The following is a 25,562-nucleotide window of genomic DNA, read 5'->3' as shown; positions in this document are numbered from 1 at the left end:
ATACATAGGTTGTAAGTTCTTGAGTCAGGATTCATAGCTTATAAATCAAGCCAACAAATACATTGCTGCAACCGATAAAAGACCCTGCAGTCTCTCTCAGCCATTGTTCAACTGCTTAGCTATTCTTACAGCCAAAGAACCTCCTTGCACGCCTCCCTCTTATTAACGACAATGGAAGAAAGATCTCTTTCTTCCTTGCAACATTATTCCCAGTATCTTCAAAGGAAAGGCTATACTTATTGAAAAGGGAAAAGAACTACAAAGTTTAAACTTCTTCACATTATCAACATCTTCCTTCAAATCAGACCAGCACTGTCTGATACATTCTGAAACTATTTTTCTTGATTAACTCAGGTTTATGACCTGCCATAAAGGCTTCCCTGCCCTCCACCTGAATCGATAAAAGTATCTTCCATTGTGTGTGCACTTAATTTTTACATTTGTGTAGCTGCAATATGACATATTACAGCTCTTTATTAACACCATTATTCTGAAGTCCAAAAATAGTATCCAGGGTGCCCAAAGAACCACAAGTACATACTGCTTAACATATGCCTAGTCTACAATGGAGAATAGAGGACAAAGTCTACAGTTTCTAGATAGGTGGCCTAGAAGGATACTATACACATCCTATTTTGTATCTCCACATGATTTGAGTCAAGTATTTCAACATATATAGAGTAGAGCCTTTATAATATATTTTCGTTCTCAATGAACAAGCCCTTCAGTGGCAAATGAACAGCACATTTCAGCAGTCACTGGGGTATTTTTGCTCACTTCGTTCTTCTCTTGTTATGAAAGTAAATGCAAAAGCACTATTGCAACTGTACACTAGGGATTCTACACTGAAGTCAGGCAATCAGTTCTGGTTCCCATAGCAACTGTAAATGTGCCACAATTTATATACTTATTAACCCATAAAGATTAACACCTACTGATAACATGGAATTTGAGGGGAGGAGGTAAATGTATCACAGCTGTACAAACCACAACAATTTCCTAAACACTGGTATTTTTTTATATTTCAAGCATAGCCTCCACAATAACAGCAATTCTTTATCAAGTACTAACAAGCTACCTTCCCAATGCTTCCTCTGAGGATAATAAAGCTTTTGGGTTGGCACAAGATCTGACAGCTTCCTTTTGTCACATTCTGTGAATAGTGGCATAAGAAGTGACCACAGGTGCTGCTAATCATATTTAGCGAAGGGATACTCAAGGTAGAAATCAAGCATCTAGCCAGCTCCAGAATAATCTTTGAATATATTTTTGGTTTCCCATTTCTTATGTTCTGGAGCAGAATCATCATCATCATCATCATTTTGACCATCCATTTCTAACTGGTGATCCTTAATGAAAACAAATTTATTTCTCAAAATGCTATATATTTTGGAGTTGCCAAAGCTAAGGATAAAGAGATAAGATAGTAAGATCATGCAATGAATTTTTATATAGTCATTACAATACAGAAGCATACCTATTCATCTTACTCCTAAACTTTTCTAGTTCTAGCTAGGAAAATAACTTAAAGATGGCAAAATTAAAGCTAAACCAAAACCTGGTTTTCAAAACAAGTTCGGGCAACTATGAGTATGAGTAAACAGGGGTAGAAGGGTTTTTTTCCCCTTTCCATTTTAATTTCTGTAAGCCATTCAGGAAACATGTTTTTGCTGAACAGCTGCAAATCTATAAATTTATAAAATGTACACCTGACAAGAAGCCCGTTCAGAAGTTACATACGAAGTCAAAATCTCAATCCGGTAAGTGTGTCTTGGGCACACACACAGACATACACAATCTACTACTTGTTCCTCACTTTATTTTACTACAGGGAGAAAGTAATCTAGGCTTTACCTTGCAGTTCACTACAATATGAGTAATGGCAGATGTTTGAGGGGGAAAAACCTAAAAAGGTTTCAAGAGACAAAGTCAGGGACGACACATCTACAGATACCTGAACCTACTTATACCTTATGAGTACAGGGTATTGGAGATAACCTAGCAGCTGCTTCGGTTTTTGCACCAAACTCTCCCTTGCTACATACAGCTCTAGCTGCTGTGTTTTATGCTGATTTTAGCTGTCTGTTTTTTTAAAAAACAACAACAAACCTGGGCTTTGCGATTTATTATTCAGTTTTAAAGGGTTTTATTGTAAATTGTCTTCTGTATTTTACTGTCTATGTAAACTGCCCAGAGAACTTCTTTATTATTAATGCTGCATTCCCAGAATTGCAGAGGAGAATAAGCTGAACCAAAAAAATCTCAAGGGATATATTGCTTATCCAGAAGGCTTCCAGGCAAGGTATTGTTTCTGAGGTGGGTAAATGACACTAAGCATGATAGGCATCCTCTGAAATGGCTGGCTAGCTTATTTGATTAGCAGTCATATTCTAATATCTATTGAACTGCTTTCTGCTCTTCTTGTAATTGAAGGTTAATAAGGTTACATATTTCACTTGTTTTCAATAAGCATCTTTCTTATCTTCCATCATTCTTATGATAAATTTGAAGTGAAAGAGCATAGTAATTTACTTATGCCCCCACAGAAAGGTTGGGACTATCCATTTTAATGCTAATACACTGTGATGGTTACTTCAACATGTGCAACCATCCATACTCATCTCTTGTTTTTTGTGTAGTACATCTAACTGGTAAATGATGCATCAAATGGCAAACGAGTTTTGCTTCTTTTGCAAATTCAACCTTTCAACATGATGGAAAAGCTAATACTTAAACATTCTGCAGCGTTGCAAAACATCTCACAATATAAGGTGTGCCATTTTTAGAAAGTAAAAGAAAGGGAGTTATCTGCAAATTGGAAAACCCAGGTCTGCTATTCTTTGAATCATAGAATTGTAGAGTTGAAAGGGACCCCGAGGGTCACCACTACAGATCTATCATTTCACTTATTTTTATATACTCATAATGAAATAACAATTATTTGTCTGTAGTTATATTTTAAAAAGGATGCTGAGTTGGAAAAGAACCAAAATGCACCATTCACTGCGGTGCATAACTTAGCAGTTGGCAAGGTGTGTAGTTCTGCACAGAGAGACCACCACAATCATTCTGGCAAAGCACCTAACTATGAAACACATTAATAAACATTATATATTTATAACTACCCTCTTAGAATGTAAGACCGTTAGTACTCAAGAGAATGTGATTTACCTGTACCTGGGGTTTATGGTCCATCTATTCACACCCGTGCAATAAAGCAGAACTCCCCTGGGTTCTTCGGCCACTGGGGTGATATTTATATACTGATGCAACAAGGCCAAAATTCTAACAATGCAGCAGCTTCTAGAGTACCTTTATATTTGTAATGCATGAATGCATTTCTCGTAATGATCTATAGCAGAAGAGGAAATGCAGACAGGCAAGGATGGCAAAGAGTCCCAGTAACAGGTAAGCGATGCCCTTGCTGTGCACAGGCACAAGGGGAATAAGTTGCTGCTCTTCAGAATACGGCAGAAAAGCCTAACCAACAAGTGAGGACTGCTTCCCTGAACTGCTACGGGATTAGGAGCTGTTTAAATTCCATAACTGCCATGATCAATCCTCAACTGCAAACTGAAGCTCTGGGAGGGGAATCAGCCCCCTTAACAAACACCAGTTCTTAGGATTCCTTGGATGGAAGCTTGACTGTTTAAAGTGGTATGATAGTGCTTTCATTGTGTAGTAAAGATGGGGCCTAAGCTGTTGGATCTACTGGATTTGGACAGAAGAGCCACATTTCTAAGATACTAACTTCTCCGCCAAAACTGCTATATTATATAAACTTATTAAGATTTCTTTGTATGTTTGCAGAAGCCATTCAATCATGTTATATTATTAGTTCAACTGAAAGTTTATTTATAGCAAGTGTTTTAGAGGAACAGGATTCTTGAGTCAAACTACAGTTGTACTCGTTTGTTTTGGCTCCTGAATGCCACACCCCCCAGAAGTGAGTGTTCCAGTTTGCGAATGTTCTTTGGAAGCTGAACGTTTGACGCGGGTTCTGCGGCTTTTGATTAAGTGCAGGAAGCTCCTGCAGCCAATCAGAAGCTTGGTTTTCTAAAATTTTCGGAAGTCGAACGGACTTCCGGAACGGATTCCGTTCGACAATCAAGGTAAGACTGTACTGTACTTAAAATGCATCAGACTTGTTGAAATGAAACAGGCTAACCTATCCTCTTGGTGCAGCCCAGCCAGAAAGGTTTGAAACTTGTTTTGTACATTTCCATCAATGTGCTGGCTCAATAAAAATATGCAATCTTAGCCACATTTATTGTCACTTGCTTTCTCCGGTGATACTTCATACTTCAGTCTATCACAGGACTCAAGACTCTAAGCTCCTACACTAGAAGAGGCATTAGTTACACAATTAAGATATGGCAAGCTAACAGAAGTTATTCAGATTGGTTAAACTTGGTCTGATCTACTCTAAAAAATAATATCCCATGAATGCTAGACTAGTTTGAACAAAAGCAAGCATTTGACATGTAAACAGTTGCTTTTCCAAGGTAAAAATTTAAGTAAAGCCCAAATGTAGTGAAAGAAGGGGATAATCCCTCATTCAACAGTAAATGCACAGAAATGACTGAATAAACAGCAGCACTGGAGTACCATTCAAACAAAATAAAAGTGAAGGAAGAATATGTAAACAGGTTTGGATTAAGTAAGTACTCGGGCAGAATTGTTTCTGATTAGGCTCCACACTGAAGAGCTGGCTTGGGAATGGTATGATTTCCATCAATGTGCTGGCTCAATAAAGCCTGGGACTTTGCTGGCTCAAAGCCTGGGACTTTGAGCAGTTTACCATGAAGGAATTAATTATAAAATGTTTTGAATATGGTAAGATAGGAGAAACTCTGGACATTCCATAAGAAGAAAACTGTCACCTTGCACAAGTTCCTAGAAGCATGATTTTGCCAAGGGATTCTGTTTTTATTATTTTCTGAAAAGCACATGCCATCTCACTTCACAACTAGCTACCTAAATTCAATAATTTCAAAAATACAGTGGTACCTCGGGTTAAGAACTTAATTCGTTCCAGAGGTCTGTTCTTAACCTGAAAATGTTTTTAACCTGAGATACCACTTTAGCTAATGGGGCCTCCCACTGCTGCTGCACTGTTCTCATCCTGAAGCAAAGTTCTTAACCAGAGGTACTATTTCTGGGTTAGCGGAGTCTGTAACCTGAAGTGTCTGCAACCTGAAACATCTGTAACCCGAGGTACCACCGTAATTGGGAGGGAGCTGCCATTTAAGAAATCTAATTACAAAGGGCAGGCAAAATTAGTTGCATGGATATTTAGGATGGGGACATACAACAGAACCTGTACAAGGTTCACTTGGATATTAGAAAGGTTTGTACTTCAATAAAACAAGACTATTTTTAAACAACATTTTTTTTAAAAAAGCTTGAGCTCACAGTCCTTTGAAGATCACTTTGATAGCTTCTCACTCTCTAAGGAGCTCATTACTTATAGTTTAGTAGACTGCACAGATCTGCTTCAGTTTTTCTCTCTAAGTATATTAGCAGACTACAACACCATTTACAGATTAACCAACAATGTTTTCCAGCATGTGGGGGTGAAACCCCTTTAATTATTGCAGCATAGGTCTTGCCATTTTTCTGCAATGCAAAACAAAGAATTAACTACTTACCAAGTCCCAAGAGATCGACAGTGGATTCTGGAACTTTCTTAGGACTTGCTTTAAGTTCCAGTTGTTGATCCTCTTTCTTTGGAAGCTTTATTTTGTAAGAAAAGGAAAAGATAATTAAGATTCTTATAGAAACCAAAATATAATGAATAACTGACCTCATCCAGTCTCACATTTCATTTGAACCTCTTATTTTTAAAATTAGTGTCACTAGCATGTACAGGAGGTGGTTTGGCAAAAAGTATGACAAAATATAATGTTTCGTTGCAGTGTTTGAGCTAGTGTTATAATGGCACATTTCCAAGTAATCAAAATACTACACATACATTATTGCAACAAACCTTATAACAGCCTTCCTATTATTCTCCTCCTAATGCAGATGGAGAGTTGAGAAGAGTTTTTGCCTAAAGCTACCTAGCACATTCACAGCTTAAACATAACTTGAACTGGGGACCTCCTGGCCCACAGCTCACACACTTCACCACTAAACAACTATTGTCACGTGTTACACTTGTACACATACAACAAAGAAGTAAAGATAAAACTGTCAAACTAGGACAAAAAGGACAAAGACTAAAATCCCCACTCAGCTCTGCCATTAAGCTCACCAGCTATCCCTGGGATAGTTATCATTCCTCAGCCTAGCCTTTGCTAAAAAGTTGTAGTGAAGATAAAATGTGGGGACAGAAACCACAAACACTGCTCTGAATTACTTGGAGGAGGACTGGGATATAAAAGTAATAATAATAAATAACACATTAATCTACAGAAAAATCATACTGATGCGTTATCTCAGGCAGGATGAACACCACAAATGATGGTTATTATTGAACATTCTACTTATTGTGGCACAAGGAAAAGACGCTTTGGTTTATTTCCCCAGCCATTTAATTTTAAAAATCTTTCCAGCTGGATGGAATTGTTTTAATCCTTTTATTATTCTCTTTATTTATTATAATGTTAAAATTATCTGTTGATTTTATTGTTTTTATAGTGTGGTTTTTGTAACCTGCCCAGGAAATGATTTTACAATGAAAGGTGAGGTGTAAATTCATAAAATAATACATTTCACAGTGTTTCCTAATGAATTAACATATCCTTTCCCCAGAGGTCTAGAGCTAAAGCACCTTGTGTGAATTATGCAGGACCTTTTTATATAAAGAAGGTTCACCATGTGAACTTGAACTGAATAGCTTAGCAATATATTTTACTATAAACTATATTAAGTTTCTATTTCAAAATATTAGATTCATTTACATATTATTATTCATCTAGGGATTTGAGTGGGGGAGGATTAATGCTCTAAATAAGTAAGTTTTATCTTGTACAATGCTATATTGTGGAAACCACATGGTTAAGCGCCAACACAGCCAGGGCAGAACAAAAGGATTGGCTAATGTGTTGCTCTCCAGATGTTGTTGAACTACTATCATCCCTAACTATGAGTCATACTGGCTGGGGCAGATGGGAATTGTAGTCCGACAGCACATGGTGGGGATTGCTTTGCCTATCTTGCCCTGAAGTATATAGTACAAGGCAAACGAAACCACCCTGTTAAGTTGCATGTGTCAACTGCTATCCTATTGAACAGGTAACTAGTATGGATTCACATATGCACTGCCATTTTGTGCTGACTGCAACATTAAGAGATACTTCACCATAGCCACCGTAGTTCAAACACCGCAAATACAACTGCAGTTTAAAAAATTCCAGGGCGGGGGTGGATGATGACAGTTTTGCTTCATCTTCAGCATATTATTATTAATTATAATTACTTTATTTCTAAAGTGTCCTTCATCCAAATGTCACATGGTGGTATACAATATAAAACCAATAAAACTTACAACAAAATTTAAAAATCCATCTTTTAAAAAAATAATAAAGTTAGAATCAGAGTAAATTCAATTAAACCAATCAGTGGAGATCAGTTTCAAGAAGTCAAAAACAGATATACAACTTCCTGCAAAGGCCAGAGTAAATTATGTATTTTTGAGAACTAATATTTACCATAATCCATATCTACATTATATTAAACTGAAAGCCTGAACACTGCATTGGTAAAGCAAAACCCTTTAGGAAGCATGGGGTGGCCGTAGATGAAGCAACTGCTATTATTAGAATGCTTATGTGCTGCCTTTTTATTTAAAAATCTACAAGGCACCCAACAATTGCTAAAATAATACATTAAAAGCAACAGTCCAGGCAGTATAATTAAAACTGGCAGCAACACCTCCAGACATCTGAAACATCAACAGCAGGAGCAAAATTAAGCCAGTCATAGTACTTTGAAGAGCAAACGAATGCCACCACCTTGGGTAACTGCCGTAAGTGACAGGGAAGGGTTTGATAAATTTGGCAGCACTCTTAAGGCGGCATTACCATATCACCACCAACCATACTTCAGTGAGAAAGGGCATGTGAAACAGGGCCTCCAAGGAAGATTTTAAACGATGATATTACAGTGCATTCCAGTCAGATTACAGGAAATGGATAAAAATACTGAAAAGAAGCTTGGGACAATTTTCATATTCTTACAGACAAGTGGCTTTATTTATCACAAGCACTATGTTGTTACATGTGTGAATGGACATTACATATCTAAGATCATAGAGAAAATATTCAAACCACCTCAAACACAGTGCTCCTTCAACTAAAGCATCAATATGACAATTAAGAAATTATATTAAGTAAATGAAATTATCGATTTGGAGCTTGAACAGCTCAACCATTGCACCCATTCAATGAACCAAGTTGAGAGGAGGAAGGGTGCAAAACCTATTTTGATGAAAAGTCTAAAGCAAATCTGTTAAATGGTATGCTTACGAATTTAGTATTTTTTTTTTAAAAAATGTCATGCCACACAGTATTATTATATTTTACTGCAACAAGAAAAAGTCCTACTATAATACCATGTTAATTAAACGGGGGCAGGGAGCCCTGCTTAGTTTGAACCTTAATAAACCTAGAATAATAATATTGCCAATTAATATAGTTGTATATACTTGGCTGGGTTTATACAACTCCAAGGATTAATTTACTAGGATATGATTATCACACAATATGGAACTGATCATGGCAGCTGGAGAACAAAAGCATTATAGAACTTGCCATTACAATTCTTCCAGAGAATCGAAAAATACCAATCGTCAGTAGAACAACATAATGTAGTCAAGCCACATACTGCTCCCTATGATAATTGCTCTTCTAAGTTCAACATGTCCTTGCTGCCAGCACCACAGGAGATATTTAAAGCTGCTCGCAAGAGTTCATTGATCCAATACAGCCTTCACAGTGAAAAAGTAAGATTCAAGGTGTAAAAATATTATACTTAAGACCAGATAATGTCCAGATTATTTCAAATGAACCTTTAGACAACTTGAATGTAATCCACCGGGCCTTCTATCACATAGGGCAGTCTATATCCCAAACCTCTGTAGAAAATCAATTTTACAATGTTTTAACTCTAGTAAAGTTAAGGCTATCAGAACCTTTCTTTTATTAGCTTTGGTATCAACAACAGTACAGAGCAGGTTGAGCGACTGTGCGTTATTCAGCAGTGGCAGCCCCAAAAATGTGTGTGGAACTCAAGGGTTGTATCCAATACAGCACGAGTGGCTTTCTGCTCATGCAATTGGATTTACCCTTCCTCTCCTTTCCCTGCATGGCCCCAAAAACTTATCCAGAGAGTTCCTCAACCTTGTGGATGGTACATGGGAAGCTTTGGGGAGAGGAGAGGGGGAAATTCTAATGTGCAAGCAGAAGTCTGTTGTGGAAGCAAAACAGTAAAACTGGCCATTAAAAAAAAAAACTTGTGTAAAATTTTCCAGACTAACCTAACACTAAATATTCAGCGAGAGAAAGAGGGAGGGGGAGGAGTGCTACAAAGAGCTACAAATAAAATGGCTGGTTTCACTTGGTGAAATGGTGCTAAATTTGAGCTGAAATCGCAGTGATTTTCAACCAATTTGAGTGCTGGGCTGAGTAACATAAAATGGTATGCTTCAGTAACTGTAAGCCACTTATGATTATACTGTTCCCTACTCTCTTTTACTAACAGTAAAATCTCAATATATTTTAAAATGGAGAGCATTAAGAGCCTAAGACCATTAAAACAAAAGAAAGCAAAAAACTCCATAGGTATTAAGACTAAAAGTTTGGTGAAATGAACATGTCTTAGCCTCACACCTAAAAAACAAAAGAGACCAGTCTAAACTCCACTGGGACACAACCCTGTCCAGAACAAGTTTTACTTCCAATGCCAAGGCAGCATTTCTACTGATCATTAGTACCTTTGCCTTGCCTGGATTAAGCTTCATTCCAGTACTGAAAGTTCTCATATCCAAGTACAAATTAAGTATTCTCTAAAGTTACGATTAGTAAGGACACGGGTGGCGCTGTGGTCTAAACCACAGAGCCTAGGGCTTGCCAATCAGAAGGCTGGTGGTTTGAATCCCAGCGACGGAGTGAGCTCCCGTTGCTCAGTCCCAGCTCCTGCCAACCTAGCAGTTCGAAAGCACAAAGTGCAAGTAGATAAATAGGTACTGCTCCGGTGAGAAGGTAAATGGCGTTTCAGTGCACAGCTCTGGTTTGCCAGAAGCAGCTTAGTCATGCTGGCCACATGACCCGGAAGTTGTACGCCAGCTCCCTCGGCCAGTACTGTAAAGCGAAATGAGCACCGCACCCCCAGAGTCGTCCATGACTGGACCTAACGGTCAGGGGTCCCTTTACCTTTAAAGTTATGATTATTTTTCACTGGCATTTAAGAAATAATAATAGTCACTTTAGAAATAGCCAGGAAGTGACAGAATGTAGTTTACCAAATTCAAAGTCAAAATTTAGATGCTCATTCGATGTCTAATTCGCTTTAAACATTTTGCCTCTAATGAGAACTCTTCTAATGTGCTACTGCAAAAAGCTTTCTTTAAAATATTTAAGGTTGATTTCTACTAAGTTTGGAACTAATTTAAGGCTTCCCAAATTATTGAACAAAACTTTTTCTACTCTCATTAAGAACAAACTATGTTTATATAGAAAAGTAACTGGATTCATTCCCCCTTTATTGCACTGATGGCAATAACGTTTATAAATGATTGCCTAAACATTTGAGAACTCCCTTAAGGCAAGAAAGTAATGTTAGCAATTTTCTATAAATCTTCAATGGGCCTGCAGATATTTTTCTCTGACAGCTCATATGCCCTTTTCATACCACTTACTTCAATAAGCATGCATTTAAAAAAAGCTATTACTCATGCTGAAGCTTCTCATCTGAAAAAGCTGTTCAACACACCTTTCAGCCCTTTTTGTTAACAAAATATATAAATGTACAGTACTAGTGCAACCTTGACAGTTAACATTTCTTTATTTCTCCATAATATCTGAATCAGGAGAGGCAGTGCAAGCACTGAAGCAGTTCTTGAATGCAGTGGTGGAGTAAACGAGAACCAATCAACTGAGATTATATCCTGGGAAGATTTGAGATTTTGTGGGTAGGTCACTCCCATGAGCAGAAGCCTGGCCAATCGCCTGCTGTGGCTGGATGGGGTTCTTCTCTAAAGGAGCAGGCACTTCTTGTTATTGGTAATTATGTGTTTGGGTGAGTGACCTTCATGAAAATAAATGCTGCTTAAAGAAGCAATACAAATCCTTTGGGTTCCTTTTTAGAAACAGCCCTAAATACAAATGACTGCATCAGCTGTCAATAAACATGAACCATTATCTAAGTTGTGCTCTAGGTTCTCGACTAGGTTCTACATAGGTAAAGGTACCCCTGCCCGTACGGGCCAGTCTTGACAGACTCTAGGGTTGTGCGCTCATCTCACTCTAGAGGCCGGGAGCCAGCGCTGTCCGCAGACACTTCCGGGTCACGTGGCCAGCGTGACGAAGCTGCTCTGGCAAACCGGCACCAGAGCAGCACACGGAAACACCGTTTACCTTCCCGCTATAAAGCGGTACCTATTTATCTACTTGCACTTAAGGGTGCTTTCGAACTGCTAGGTGGGCAGGAGCTGGGACCGAACGATGGGAGCTCACCCCACCGCGGGGATTCAAACCGCCGACCATGCAATTGGCAAGTCCTAGGCACTGAGGTTTTACCCACAGCGCCACCCGCGTCCCAGGTTCTACATAACTAGCAATAAAAAGAAAATAATTTGTTTGGCATTATGTACAAGCCTATGTTTTCTCAAGTTAAGAGATTGAGTGATATATAAAACTGCCTACCAGGAAAGAGGAAAATATCCACTCCACTGTGGAAGAAAAATATTTCCCACTTCTTCAAGGAAGCCATCCTTGACCAAGGTTTGGGAAAGGACAGTGGTACCTCGGGTTACATACGCTTCAGGTTACAGACTCCGCTAACCCAGAAATAGTACCTTGGGTTAAGAACTTTGCTTCTGGATGAGAACAGAAATTGTGCTCTGGCAGCGCAGCAGCAGCGGGAGGCCCCATTAGCTAAAGTGGTGCTTCAGGTTAAGAACAGTTTCAGGTTAAGGATGGACCTCTAGAACGAATGAAGTTCTTAACTCAAGGTACCACTGTGCTGTATTTACTGGATGCTAAAGTGTTTTAAAAGGAACATTTTCCTTATAGAATTGAACCCACCTATTCTCCAAGTTTTCATTAGCTACATTCCTTGTTCCAAATTCTACTTAGCTATTGTTCACTTACATGTTTCTTGCCTTGATTTACTTAGTTTATTGCTTCTTATCTGTACAGATTAAGAATACATTAAAATAGGCAGAGAACACTACTATTTAATGAAAACTTGAGCTGAAAGTTAAAGTACGTAAACTAACTTGTGTATGAACAACCCCAGTGATTTGCCCATATCCAAATTACAGCAATATATAAACTCAGGTATATCTTAAAATATAATGGCATCACATAGGTCCACTTACAATGGAAGTCTTTACATATGGGACAAACTATTTTGTTTTTTATTTCGATGATTTGTATACTGCTTAATCAGTCATCTCTAAGTGGTATACAGGAGATACAATAAGACAAAAAATAACTTAAAAGTATAAATGCAGAATTGAAAAACCCACTGGAATAAAACTAATAGCTATTTGCCCTAGGTGACCAAAGCTGTTGCTTTGAGTAGGAAACACATTCATCTTACATTATGCACCATACATTCTTAATTATGCATCTATGTTAAGACATAAGTCAGTCCCTTATAAAACCATTTGAGTTTTCTCATCTTTTAGTAGAATCCTGCAAAAGACTCAGCCTAGCAATTTAATTAATTAATTAATCTAATCATAAATCTGCTACATACACATTAGTGTCCATCAATGCAAGCATCTACTAATTCTGGGGCACATGATCAGATTTATCTTCAAAGCATCATATCAGAATGTTGGCATCCGTCTGTCTCAAGAGACAATGAACTGTACCTCCGGGGTGAAGTCAAACCGCTGTGTTAGCAGCATCAAAGTGACCGCCCCAGAATGCAAGCCTAGCCAGTGAGTATGGATCTCCCTGGATGCCCAGACGAGAAGACCCCACTGATGTGACCCAAAGGAAAGCAGAGCAGTATGTTTGGCACCAGCTTGGCTGCAGTAGAAGGAGGTGTACAATGCACCATCCAACCATCTCAGGGGCTCCACTCCAGATTTGTATAGGATTTACACCTTTGCTTTTTTCTTCTACTGAAGATATCCCACAAAGCAGCAGAGGTTTAGGATCAGTTTTCCTTCTCCTAGAAGGGCTACCATCTAGGAGATGCTGCTGGGTAGTTAATGTAAACCAGTGTGGCCCTTGAGTTAATGAAAATGTATTAGATGGCTGTCATCTCATCCAGTCCAGCATCCTGTCTGAACTATGCTGGGATAGAACTCTACCTATGTTCCAATGACCAGCGTCTTGGCCTTCTTGATATTCTTTCCCACAGACTCAATTACTGATGCAGTTACAGCAATATGCCACAAAGCCACAATATATCCATGCACTTCTGGAAACACCACCATATTAAGACCATTAAGTGAAGAGCTTAAAATAATGTTTTAAAATATCTAAATAAATCCACACAGCCGGGTCTGCATGATTTTAAAGATAAACCCATATACTTTTCCTAACTACAGGCTTAACATTCCTCAATTCATTTTTGTTGTTTCATCACCTCTTGCTCTTTTAATTCCATCCATAAATGGTTATGCTGTCATTATTTTATTTATAAATCATCAAAAAGAAGGAGGAAATAGCAGCATTCAGTTTTCTTTCCTTGTTTCTTTCTAGGCTAGCACAAAAGCAGGCAATTGATCAATATAAGATGTGCCAAGCAGGCTTGAGTAGTTATGTTTTGCAGTGTCCAACATGGGAATTAATGATTTCACAACACATCCTGGATAACAAAAGTCATTCTCAGAGCCTTCTCTGACCCACAGACATTAAGGAGCAAAGTGTTAGAAAAATGTCATGCATTCATTGGACTGTATTAATAACACACCAGAACAGCTAGGCAATGCAGCCTATGAATTTCACTATGAACACTTTTCAAATATATTCTAATGGATGCAGTTAAACTGTAATAACTCTACAGAGAACCAAAAAGAGAATCAATAAGCAAGGAAATCTTTCTAGTTGGACTACCTTTGATGGTATTATGTAGAATTAATAGATAATTTACTTCCATAAAAGCTGAAAAGATGGTTACAAAAAGAAGTATTTTTCAACCTCAGTGGAGAAAATGAAGGTATACTTTAACTTAATTTTTCAAGATCCTTGTCTCAGTGGTAAGTTGAAAGCCATATAAATCACTACTGCTGGAAAAGCCACAGCTTCTGGAGGAAGAAAGGATGGACAGGCTGCTTATTGGCAGCTGAAGGTCTTTAGGTATTAGTCTATAAAGCCATACAACTCTCCTCCCTCCCCACTGCATATTATTCTAGAAATTGAGACAACGTATGCTGCAGAGGAACTGCAAAAAAAAATGAGAGGACAACTTAACTTTTTTCCCACTTGAAAATGATGTCATGCTTAAAAGTTCCAGCAGGTATTTGTGTGGCTTTCTTAGAGCACTTTGGCCCCATACCAGAGTGGTAGGCAATTTTCTGTTGATAGATGACTAAAGATTCTTTTGGCGATGGGGACTTGTGGATAGGCTGATATATAGATTAAATATTAGAACTTTCTCCTTCCCCACCCCACCAGCCAATACACTGTCAAACTATAAGGGCTAGAAGCATGGATTTCTTAGGATTACACTGGCTGTTCAAAACATTTTATGGACTATTAAGCAGCCTGGACAGCATATTTTATGGGCCTCTGCTCTGGTAAACATGGAAATTCTTTTGTCTTGCCTTCATTGGTTACACATTCTTTTGGAGAATAGAGAATGAATACTGAACATGCATGTTTAGTGATAAAAAAAATCCAGCCCTCTCCCATCTCCTTATATAAGCTATATATACTGCTGTTGTTCTTTGTAAATGTATTCAACTATGATAATTACCAGCAATTGTTTCACTCCATCAGAATGCAGATTTGCAGTTCATATTATTAAAAAGCTTGTAACTTGTTCTGACCCTCACTGCCAGAAGCCAATCTACGATGCTATGATTACTGGCCACATAAATTAATTTTATTTGCCTTTAAGCTGTCACTTAATCTTTTAGCATCCATAATTGCTGCGTGAACAAGAACTGCCACTCAAACCAAGATTCAGAGAACACAAATTTTATCATGATAATGAATGTTTTTTTAGCCCTCCCTCACTACAAAGGTGAGATGGGGGGGGGGGATTTTTCCCTATGGAAAACCCAAATACATATTTTGCTGCATATCTGTTTGTTACTCCAGCCTAGTTTGTTAAGAATAACATTGAAGGTAAGGTTGGGAAATCAGAACAAAATTTATGTATGATGGTAAAATGTGTGTACGTAGAAAAATGGAAAATGTATACACAATAATTTTAAAAAGAAAAAGAAAAACCCGAATGTATTTGTTGTAATAAAATAAAATATATAAACACCAAACATTGTTACAGCTAATTTCAACATAATGAGGAATGGCTTTGAAGTTTTGCTGAAGGAGGGAAAGGCAATGTATGAGTGATCTTGCACATATGATTTTAATCCCTGGTGAAACATTGGAAGGGCATGCATGCCACAATCTTCCCTGCAGTGAGATGCATATGCTGTCTGCATCCCACTGTGAGGAGAAAACAATTGTTAGCTATAGAAAAGGGATGCAGAAAGTCTAATCACTCTGAATGCAACTTCTATGTTAACTGAATAATCACTGGAAAGCATTTCTGTTGTCATTTTAATTTCGTGTTTAATCCAGCCTCCTTTTTCCTTGTAACCCATACCATGAAATCTTTCTCTTAAGCCTCTTTATTCCCATCTTCACTTCATGGCATGCTCTGCTTACTCAATAGGATGCCTTTTCCTTCTGTACCATCACAGTCTGCATGTCCATCTGTATCGCTCCCCTTTTCTGTTTCTAATACTGAAACATTTGCAGCCCCATTTCCTAGCAGCACTTTCTTTTTCCAGATCATAGAGGCTACCCTTTCCCCCCCCTCCCCAGGCACAATCATCTTTGTCTGCACCATCTCTCAGCTATCACCTCTTTCTTCATCCCAGAGGTCTTACCATATCTAATCTTAACCACATTCTAATCTTCATAAACCTGAAGTCTGAAGCCGCTGTTTACTTCCATTTTTCTTTCTTCATCCTACTCTCTCTCAAACCCTTTCCTTCTTTCATTAAAAAATATGTGTGTTTGCTCCATTTCTGTCTCTATCTCACCTCTCTCTCACTTTATGCCTCCTTGGTTCAGCAGGAGCACAATATAAGTCCTTCGCTATCCTAGCAATTCACCCTAGTGAAAGGGAAACAAGGGAAAGAGAAACCTGTAGCATGGATGGCTGAACTGGGACCACTCCAGCAAACAGTTCTGAATTTAGGGTAAGGAGTTCCAATGCAGACACTGCTCCATCTGCACTGTTCCACGTATCACTGGATTTGGTATCCCAAGTCTACTCCTACTTTCTGATGGGGTTGGGAGTGCCTATGATTTTCCCAACAAGATATGGGAAAGGGTCATGGAAAGCAAATATGTGTAATTCCTTCAAGAGGCTGCAAACACAAAAGACACATGTACACAGACCCCAATCAAGATTTGTGGAAGGGCTGCAGCTCGGTGGTAAAGAACATGAATTCCCTGGCACCTCCAGGTAGGTAAAGATGTCTGGAAAAGATTTCTGTCTGAAACTCTGGAGAGCTGCTGCCAGTCAGTGTAGAAAACAACACTGATATAGATGGTCTGACTCAGTATAAGACAACTTCCTATGTTCTTAGGCCTGCATAAGAAGAACAAAGAGCAGATACACAAGTCGTTCATGCAGCTGCTTGCCCTGCTTCAGTGTAACATCAAGCACTGCTTAGTGACTGCAGCATCTATGGGAGAGGAGGACAAGCTGAGCTAAAAATCTTATACAGGGTGTGAAAAAAATGGCTGTACAGTGGTACCTCAGGTTACATACGCTTCAGGTTACAGACTCCGCCAACCCAGAAATAGTATCTTGGGTTAAGAACTTTGCTTCAGGATGAGAACAGAAATCGTGCTCCGGCAGTGCGGCAGAAGCAGGAGGCCCCATCAGCTAAAGTGGTGCTTCAGGTTAAGAACAGTTTCAGGTTAAGAACGGACTTCCGGAACGAATTAAGTACTTAACCCGAGGTATCACTGTATACTGTAGGTTAACTGAGAGATAGGAAACAAAACCCTAACTACAGTAGGAGTGACATGGGTTAACTGTAAATACTGAGTTAAGATTATTTGCCTAGTTTGGCAGGAAGTTCCCAATACAGTGGTACCTTGGTTTACGAACTTAATCCATTTCAGAAGTCCATTCTTAAACCAAAACCATTCTTAAATCGAGGCGTGCTTTCCCTAATGAGGCCTCCCGCCACTGGTGCCCTTCCACTGTTCGGATTCTGTTCTTAGACCAAGGAAAAGTTCTCAAACCAAGACACTATTTCCAGTTTTGCAAAGTTTGTAAACCAAATCGTTCTTAAACCGGACTGTTCTTAAATGAGGTACCACTGTGCTATCAAAAGAGGTCTAGTCTTGGATACAAAGGCTCAAAATAAAAGATCAGCCATCACTCCTTCAGGAATCTATAGACTATCGCTTCCAATAGTAAAACATGTTCTATTTCAAAACTTAAAGAGCAATTCTTTTGACAAAAAATCTCCGCACTCTTCATTCCTCTGGTTTTCTTCTGGACAAAAATAATCCTTTTATTTATTAATAGCATCAATAGGAGCGAAAAGGGGGTGCTTCACAATAAAACAACAGCATCTTAGAACTCACTGCATTCCCATAAGTTGAACTAAACACACTGCTTTGATCAAATTAGTACCCATGTACAGATCAAAGAATAGGGTAGCTTCCATGCCTCCATTAATTTCTAGTACATTTCTCTATACAAGGTTAAAACAATAACTGTCCCTGAAGAATTCACAACGCTCTAGAAAACTAAAAGAGCAATTGGCAACAGTTGGCTGTACAGAATGATTTAAAACAGATTTGGAACCCTGCTATACTGTCATCTTATGCAAGCCAAGCTCCCTCTTATTAAAAGGCACAGCAAATCACTCTCTTTTCCCAGATAACCTGTGCCAGCTATTATTAGCACGAAAAGGCAGCTGGAAGAAGAGACCCAAGGCCATCCGAGAATGAGAGAATGGAAGTTTCTTTCCTCTTGTGGATACATTTGATGGAAGCTGTCATGAGCTTTTTTTTGTCTCATTAGTATTTCCAGCTGAGATTTCCATGCAATTCATGCTGCTAGGTAGCAGTGTCATATTTAAGCTTTCAAAATTATTCAAACGACTTCTATTTCATGCATTTTAAACACACATTACAAATAGCAATATACACAAAAAATATATTTTAGTAAGAGAAACAATTAGCTTACTTTTTCAACTCCTAAGCATTTCAAAGGTTTTTCTGGCTCTCTATCTTTCTTTTTCTCTTCCTTCCTTTTTTCCTTTTCCTTCTGTGGGAAAGATGTTCTGTTATCAGTTTTAGATACGATAATCATTTACAACACTGACAGCCATAGTTTCATCCAAGATAATGTTAATTTACTTAGGCATATTTATACCTTGCCTTTTAGCTGAAGCTCCGAAACTGGCGGAAAATGTATTGCAAATACAATAAAATAAATAATACAATAGTTACTGTAACAGGGTAAAAGTGTACTTAAGTGGTCTCCCTTGTTCTTTGATGTTCCAATGGCCACTTAGCAGCTGAATTGCCTGGCCTGGAACTGACTATTGAAGAGGCAGATATTGGTTGCTCTTAGGCCAAGACTTTTTTTACTTGCTTGTTGCTGCTTATGTCTTTCACAACGTCTGGCTCTTGAGACAAATGCATAGATTTCAAAAAGACACTGACTGAGGATTGCAGGATCACACTAAGCTCTCAAATATTTTCTTCAGATGTAATAGTACAATGTCATAATCTGACTGTGTCTCACAGCAATTCAAATTCCTGATAAATGGTAGCGGTCTTACCCAGGTAATTTAAAGTACCCTAGGAGGACAATGAAATTGGGTTTCAGTACCATCCCCTGTCTTGTCAAGCCTCAAAACAGTGTAGCATTACACCTGCACTAACTGTGGAAAGGTATCAAAACTCCACAAAGGTAAAGGGACCTCTGACCATTAGGTCCAGTCATGACTGACTCTGGGGTTGCGGCGCTCATCTCGCTTTATTGGCCAAGGGAGCCCGTGTACAGCTTCCGGGTCATGTGGCCAGCATGACTAAGCTGCTTCTGGCGAACCAGAGCAGCGCACTGAAACGTCATTTACCTTCCCGCCGGAGTGGTACCTATTTATCTACTTGCACTTTGTGCTTTCGAACTGCTAGGTTGGCAGGAACAGGGACTGAGCAACGGGAGCTCACTCCGTCGCTGGGATTCGAACCACCAGCCTTCTGATCGGCAAGCCCTAGGCTCTGTGGTTTAGACCACAGTGCCACCCGTGTCCTTACTAATTGTAACTTTAGAGAATACTTAACCAGAGCAGCGCACTGAAACGCCATTTACCTTCCCGCCGGAGCGGTACCTATTTATCTACTTGCACTTTGACATGCTTTTGAACTGCTACGTTGGCAGGAGCTGGGACCAAACAACGGGAGCAAATTCCATATACTATTGTAAAAGAACAGGAAACACGTGGGATATTGACACAACCACCACCTCAACTCTCAAACATGCAAGTTAAGTTTAGCTGAATGGATCTCTTCAGTTTACCTTAAAGGAGGGGTACAATAACACTTGTGGTTTAAATTAAAATGTTTACAGACAAATCATGGGATTGGCCTAGAGAATACTTTTCAACATTATTCAAATTCAACATAGAAAGCATCTGCATGCAACAAGCACACAAGGAAGAGGAGATACCTCTATTTTGTTTTTCTCAGAAGCAGCTTGCAGAGAAGGAGAAGATGCCAGAGGTTGAGAAGCATCAGAGGAAGACATCTGTACAAAGCAGATGAAAGATGAGAAAAAGGAGCCAAGGCAGATTTCACTAAGACTACAGAATAACCATCAGTTTACTTTGCTCTTTCTCATTTATCAGAAGATACAGATGAAATACAGACAAGGCAGAACAGAGATGAAATCAGCGACACAAAACGTATGCATGTTGAGGACTACATGTTTTGGTTAACTTCGCTACTGAAAACATTAAGCGTTTCAAGGAAGACCAATGAGAATTCAGAATACTTCCTCAGACCAACCTAGCTGTTTAACTAAAGCACACAAAATTTAACAATTGTGCAGAAGAGTACATGCTGGCTTGGTTTGCAAAGCATAGGTAAAGGTGAAGGGACCCCTGACCGTTAGGTCCAATCACGGATGACTCTGGGGTTGTGGTGCTCATCTCGTTTTTCTGGCCGAGGGAGCCGGCATACAGCTTCCGGGTCATGTGGCCAGCATGACCAAGCCGCTTCTGGCGAACCAGAGCAGAATACGGAAACGCCGTTTACCTTCCCGCTGGAGCAGTACCTATTTATCTACTTGCACTTTGACATGCTTTTGAACTGCTAGGTTGGCAAGAGCAGGGACTAAGCAACGGGAGCTCACCCTGTTGCGGGGATTCAAACCGCTGACCTTCTGATCGGCAAGCCCTAGGCTCTGTAGTTTAGACCAAAGCGCCACCAGTGTCTTAGTGCAAAATAAGCTCCTAGAAAAGAGAATGCAGCTGCTTTGCTCCCTAGTCATTTTGTTGCTGCACTAAGCTAGGGAATGTTTTGGTTTAACATATCATCCAAACACAGGTTCATGGTTTAGCTCTCTCAAAAAAGGCCATAAGCTGTCCTATGATTTACAGCTCATGGTGTTTCTGGAGGCAGGGGCATAGAAGGGGGGGGGGGTGGACCACCCCAGGTGCCCTTACTGAGGGTGGTGACATTTGATGTGCCGCCCGCCTATGACTGCCAAGCCTACCCCGAGCCACCGGGGTAAGAGGGGGGAGCTGCGCTGCTTTGCCAGTGGCATCCCCCCCTTCCACCTTCATTCTGACAGATTGAGGGAGGCTTGGGAGCTGCGGGCAGGCGGCACACTGAATGTCCACCATGGGCGGCTCACTCCGCCCCCAGCTGCAGGGCACCCAAGCAGCTATCCCGCACCTGGGAGGGCACCCTCTGCGCCACGCCCCCCTCGGGAGCGCGCCCACCCTGGGCGGCACGGGCATATGCTCTGCCGCTGGCTGGAGGGAGTCCAGGTTCAGATGGCACTAAGTCAAACTGCAGCAGAAAAACAACCAAGGAGGAGAAAGCTGCTGGCCATCTCCTCTACTGGCACCTCCACATTCACTTCTTCGCACTAAGCCGTGGTTTGGGCTTAGCATTACATGCAAATTACATGCAGTTACCTCTTCATCTTTTTTTAAATTTTACTACAGCTTTTTCAAAAGGCAATTTAAAAAAAAAAAAATCAATAGTGAATGCTTTATGGATGAATTCACCAGAATATAAAATAAGAAATGAACTTGGATAAGATCACATCACAAGCACGAGGGAAAATAATTACATTTCATCCATTGTTCAGTTTTATCCAGTGTGACTGTTGAAATATTAATGTCCTGAAACTGAAAATGAACACTGTCCCATGGGGAAGGGGAAGGAGGCAAAGGCGTCTTTGTTCTTGCTCATTCTAACAGAATTATTTATTTAAAGATTGAAGCAAAATAACTCAGAACTCTAAATGTATAACTTTCAAATAAAGCACTCCATTTCAAAACAGTAAAGGAAAAAATCTTCGTTAATAAGGAACAGCCTTCTAACCATAAACTGCCGGGTGTATTATAATGCAGTTTGTATAGTCTTTTGAGAATTTCTACATACACCTGTAATCAGCAGGGTATTTTCAGCATTCAACAAAGTATTATTCAGCTTGTTTATGAGTAGATGCAATTATACCTTGAAATTTACTGCAGTGTTTTCAGAAATTTCCATAAACTCCCAAAGAGCAGTCACAATCAGAAGGCCTAAGAAAGCCCATCGTTACCTGTTAGTAATAAACTTTTGAGCTCCTGCAAAGTAGAGGTGTAGGAGCCTTGAAATGCCAAATCCATCAGCCCAAGCTTTTCAGTTATCTCCAGAAACTAGGCAGGCAAGACAGCGCCACAGCTGGGACTTTCTGCATGCAAAGCATGTTCTCCACCACTGAGCAACCGCCTCTCTAAATAAACAACGGCCAACTCTTGACATTACTAAGAGGCCCCACAAGCCACACGTGATGTTAAAAATTCTGCTGGCAACATCTCATTGTAACACTTGGAACCACAATGCTTTAACAACTTCATTTCATTTCTACTCTCAAATTGTTACTCTGTATTTTCTATTCTTTGATTACTACAAACTATTTTTAATATTTAACTCTCACAAACCATTTGTTGTGGCTAGGAACATAACTTAGCAGTTTGTCTATATGAAAAATTCTATTTTGCTGTGATTATTCCAGCATTTCACCTATGAACAATTCCATTTTATCCCCCAAGGCATTTTGTTAGACCTAAGATGCATTTTAATTAACACTGTGAGGTCCAATGTACCCAAACAGCTTTTGGTTTAGCATTACGTGAGAATAAGGCCACAGGGTAAGTCAAACAACGGCTTAGCAAGAATGAGCAAGCAAGTTGGTACCCGGAACAAGAATCATGGTGACTTTGCTCCTCAAGGTCACTTGCTTGTTCTCACTAAGTAATAATTTTGCTTAGCATTACAAGCAAATTGGGGCTTTTTTTATTTTATTTTTTGGAATGTGAAAATAGTAAGATTTTTTTTTTAAAAAAATGTTAAACTAAAGTCATTTTGAATAGGCAACTTTATTTTCAGCTAGGATTATAATGAATCTGTTGGATCCCAAAAGCAAATTAATATTATCTTTTAAAATGGTGTATTAGAATTTTTAAAAGGTCAAGGTCAATCCACCAAGTAAAAGTTGTAGTAATATGATCAATGGGCTGATATAGATCACTGCACAGCAAAATTCCAATACTGATTTCAGGCAGAGGAATATAGGGATGCCTTCTGTAAGTAGAGCCACACTGCCTAGCTTCAAGCAGACAGGTAGCAAAAATATATGTTATTTGCATTTCAAGTTACCCCCCTCCCAAAAGGAGCTTGATGTGAATGAAGGTGGTCAACAAGGCAACACATAACCAACTTATGGAGTTCATTGCCATGAGAATAGCAAGTGCTCACTAGGTCAAATGACTTCTCAGAAGGTCTAGAAGGATTCCTGGAAGTATGGTACTTAGCCATAACAGCAGAGCTGAATGTTAAAACTGTATATCTCTGATTGTAACAAAGGATTGCCAGCTCAGCCATGCAAATTGGTGGCCACTGTCAGGGGATACAATGCTTGGCTAGAGGAATCCCTGTTCTGATTCAGCAAAGCAATTTCCATTTTACAGTTAATGAGTTTACATGCCCAAGTTCTTTTCAGTAGCAAAGGTTCTCGTGAGCCTTGAAGGAACATCTATCAGTACCCAACCCATCAGTTTAGAGTCACAAATACTTGACAGCAGGTTTCAATCACATTCCTCTTCATTCTCCCTAAGAGCTCCTCAGCTTGTGGGCATGGTACAATACTTTATTTTTCATGCAAGTCATTAACACCAATTTTATGATTAATGATAATTTTTCCTGTCTCTCTACTGACAGGGTTGGTCTTTTATAATATGTCAGCAGGGAAACTTTTTTTGCCCTTAGTGGTCAATTTTGACAGGTGGGTGGAACAAGGACAGCATGTAAATCACATGGTGTTGTGATACCACATAATTCGTAAGCAAGTGTCCTGTTCACTTGTTAAAATCCATGCACAGTGATGGATTGCAGTGATTGCAGAAGTGACAGGAAGGGGAGGAATCACAGAATCATAGAATTGTAGAGTTGGAAGGAACCCTGGGGGTCATCTGGTCCAACTCCCTGCCATGCAGAAATCTCAGTTAAAGCATACATGACAGCTAGTTGTCCAATCTCTACTTTAAAAATTCCAAGCAAGGAGAGCCCACCACCTCCTGAGGTAGTCTGTTCCACTGCTGAACAGCTCTTACTGTCAGAAAGTTCTTCCTGGCTTGCACAGGGTAGCCCAAAATGCCTCTGATTTCCCATCCTGCTACAGCTGCCCCATGCCCTATCCCATGCCTTGCGAGAGGGATCCATCAACTGCCAGGAGCAGCTTTGTTAGGCGGATCGCAGTGGGATGTGGAGGTGGGGAGCAATCACTTAAAATATGTCATAGTATGCATAATTTAACTATATTACAACATGCACATGTTAAACCAAAATTCAGAAGAAATCGATCGTTTACTTACACTGCTTATATTAACAGCATTTTTGTCATAGTATTTCTTCTTCTCGTATTTATCCCTGATGAAAAATTCCACAGCTCTGAGATCAGATAACTTAAGGAAGACAGAACACAGACCAAACTAAAGAGGGTTTACAGTACAAAACATTTAATTCCCAGTTATATCCTAGATAAGATCTTTAAAGCTAGAAGCACACACATTCAATTTTAATTAGTATTTTAGCAAGGTCTCATTCAATACTTGATTTCATATAAGCACACCTTAATACACCGAGCCTTCTCGCATAAAATCTTTTGAACTACATCTCAAAATGCATGTGAGGAGTGACTATATGATCAGCATTAGTAAGCAAAAAAAAAGAGCTCTTTAAATTTTCCCCAACTTTTCTAGTTCAGACTCAAAAAAGTTAGGGAGGTGCACTTTCTTGACTAATGTCTTGACTATGCTATGCACAGTTAATGCTTCCCTGCTGGCTATCAATGGGCTAGGGGTAATTTTAAAAATCAAAAACAGTTTTTATAGTTCCAAGCATGTTCAGAAGTCTTCATTACAGTAAGTTAGAACTAAAAGCCCTGAGTTTTAGCTAGCCCTGTTGTCTGACATTTTCCCCTCCCCTCCACAACTCTGGTAACACTTGGAGACAGGTCAGGGGAAAGACACTGTTAGAGGTGTGCCACAAAGCCATTATACATCATGTCAGAATGGATGGGTGCTAGTGCTGGCTCTGAACTGAGTGGACTACCTTCCAAACTCTGTTTCCAAAATGTGTTACCATCACTAGTTCACATGCACTAGCACAGTACAGAAGTGGTACATAGGGATGGGAGATGCTTCAGAGATTGTCCAACCAAAGACAGGGGTAGAGGTCACCTGGGTTATGCTTATTTGTGATTTTATTTTTGCACTACTAAAAGTGGTCTACTAGACCAAGCTCTTTATCGTAATATTTCTACATATTTAGCAGTATTTAACCAAATGTTATCTCTGAATATATTATTATTTGGAATAAGCTAAAAACTGTCTCACAATTCACTGAAAACCAATCATCCAGTATTTTTTCTTGTTTTTACTCCTT

General features: G+C 39.4%; 1 protein-coding gene across 3 annotated transcripts in view; it reads right to left on the bottom strand.

The window, feature by feature from the left end:
- Positions 1–25,562, bottom strand: part of SMAP1 (small ArfGAP 1) — a 67,973-nt gene that overhangs the window by 10,469 nt on the left and 31,942 nt on the right. For 2 of the 3 annotated variants that reach the window (XM_081857207.1, XM_081857205.1), the window contains exons 4-7: positions 24,491–24,566; positions 20,068–20,145; positions 18,577–18,657; positions 5,652–5,736 (exon numbers count right to left, since the gene is read on the bottom strand). In XM_081857207.1, coding sequence (XP_081713333.1) covers positions 5,652–5,736; positions 18,577–18,657; positions 20,068–20,145; positions 24,491–24,566 — 320 coding nt within the window. The remainder of the gene's footprint in view (positions 1–5,651; positions 5,737–18,576; positions 18,658–20,067; positions 20,146–24,490; positions 24,567–25,562) is intronic. The other variant, XM_081857206.1, reaches the window with a different exon arrangement.

Source organism: Podarcis erhardii (genome assembly GCF_964252035.2).
Source record: "Podarcis erhardii genome assembly, chromosome: 3".
NCBI lineage: Eukaryota > Metazoa > Chordata > Lepidosauria > Squamata > Lacertidae > Podarcis > Podarcis erhardii.
The sequence above is the reverse complement of the archived record's forward strand: the minus strand, read 5'-3'. Positions and strand labels throughout refer to the sequence as shown.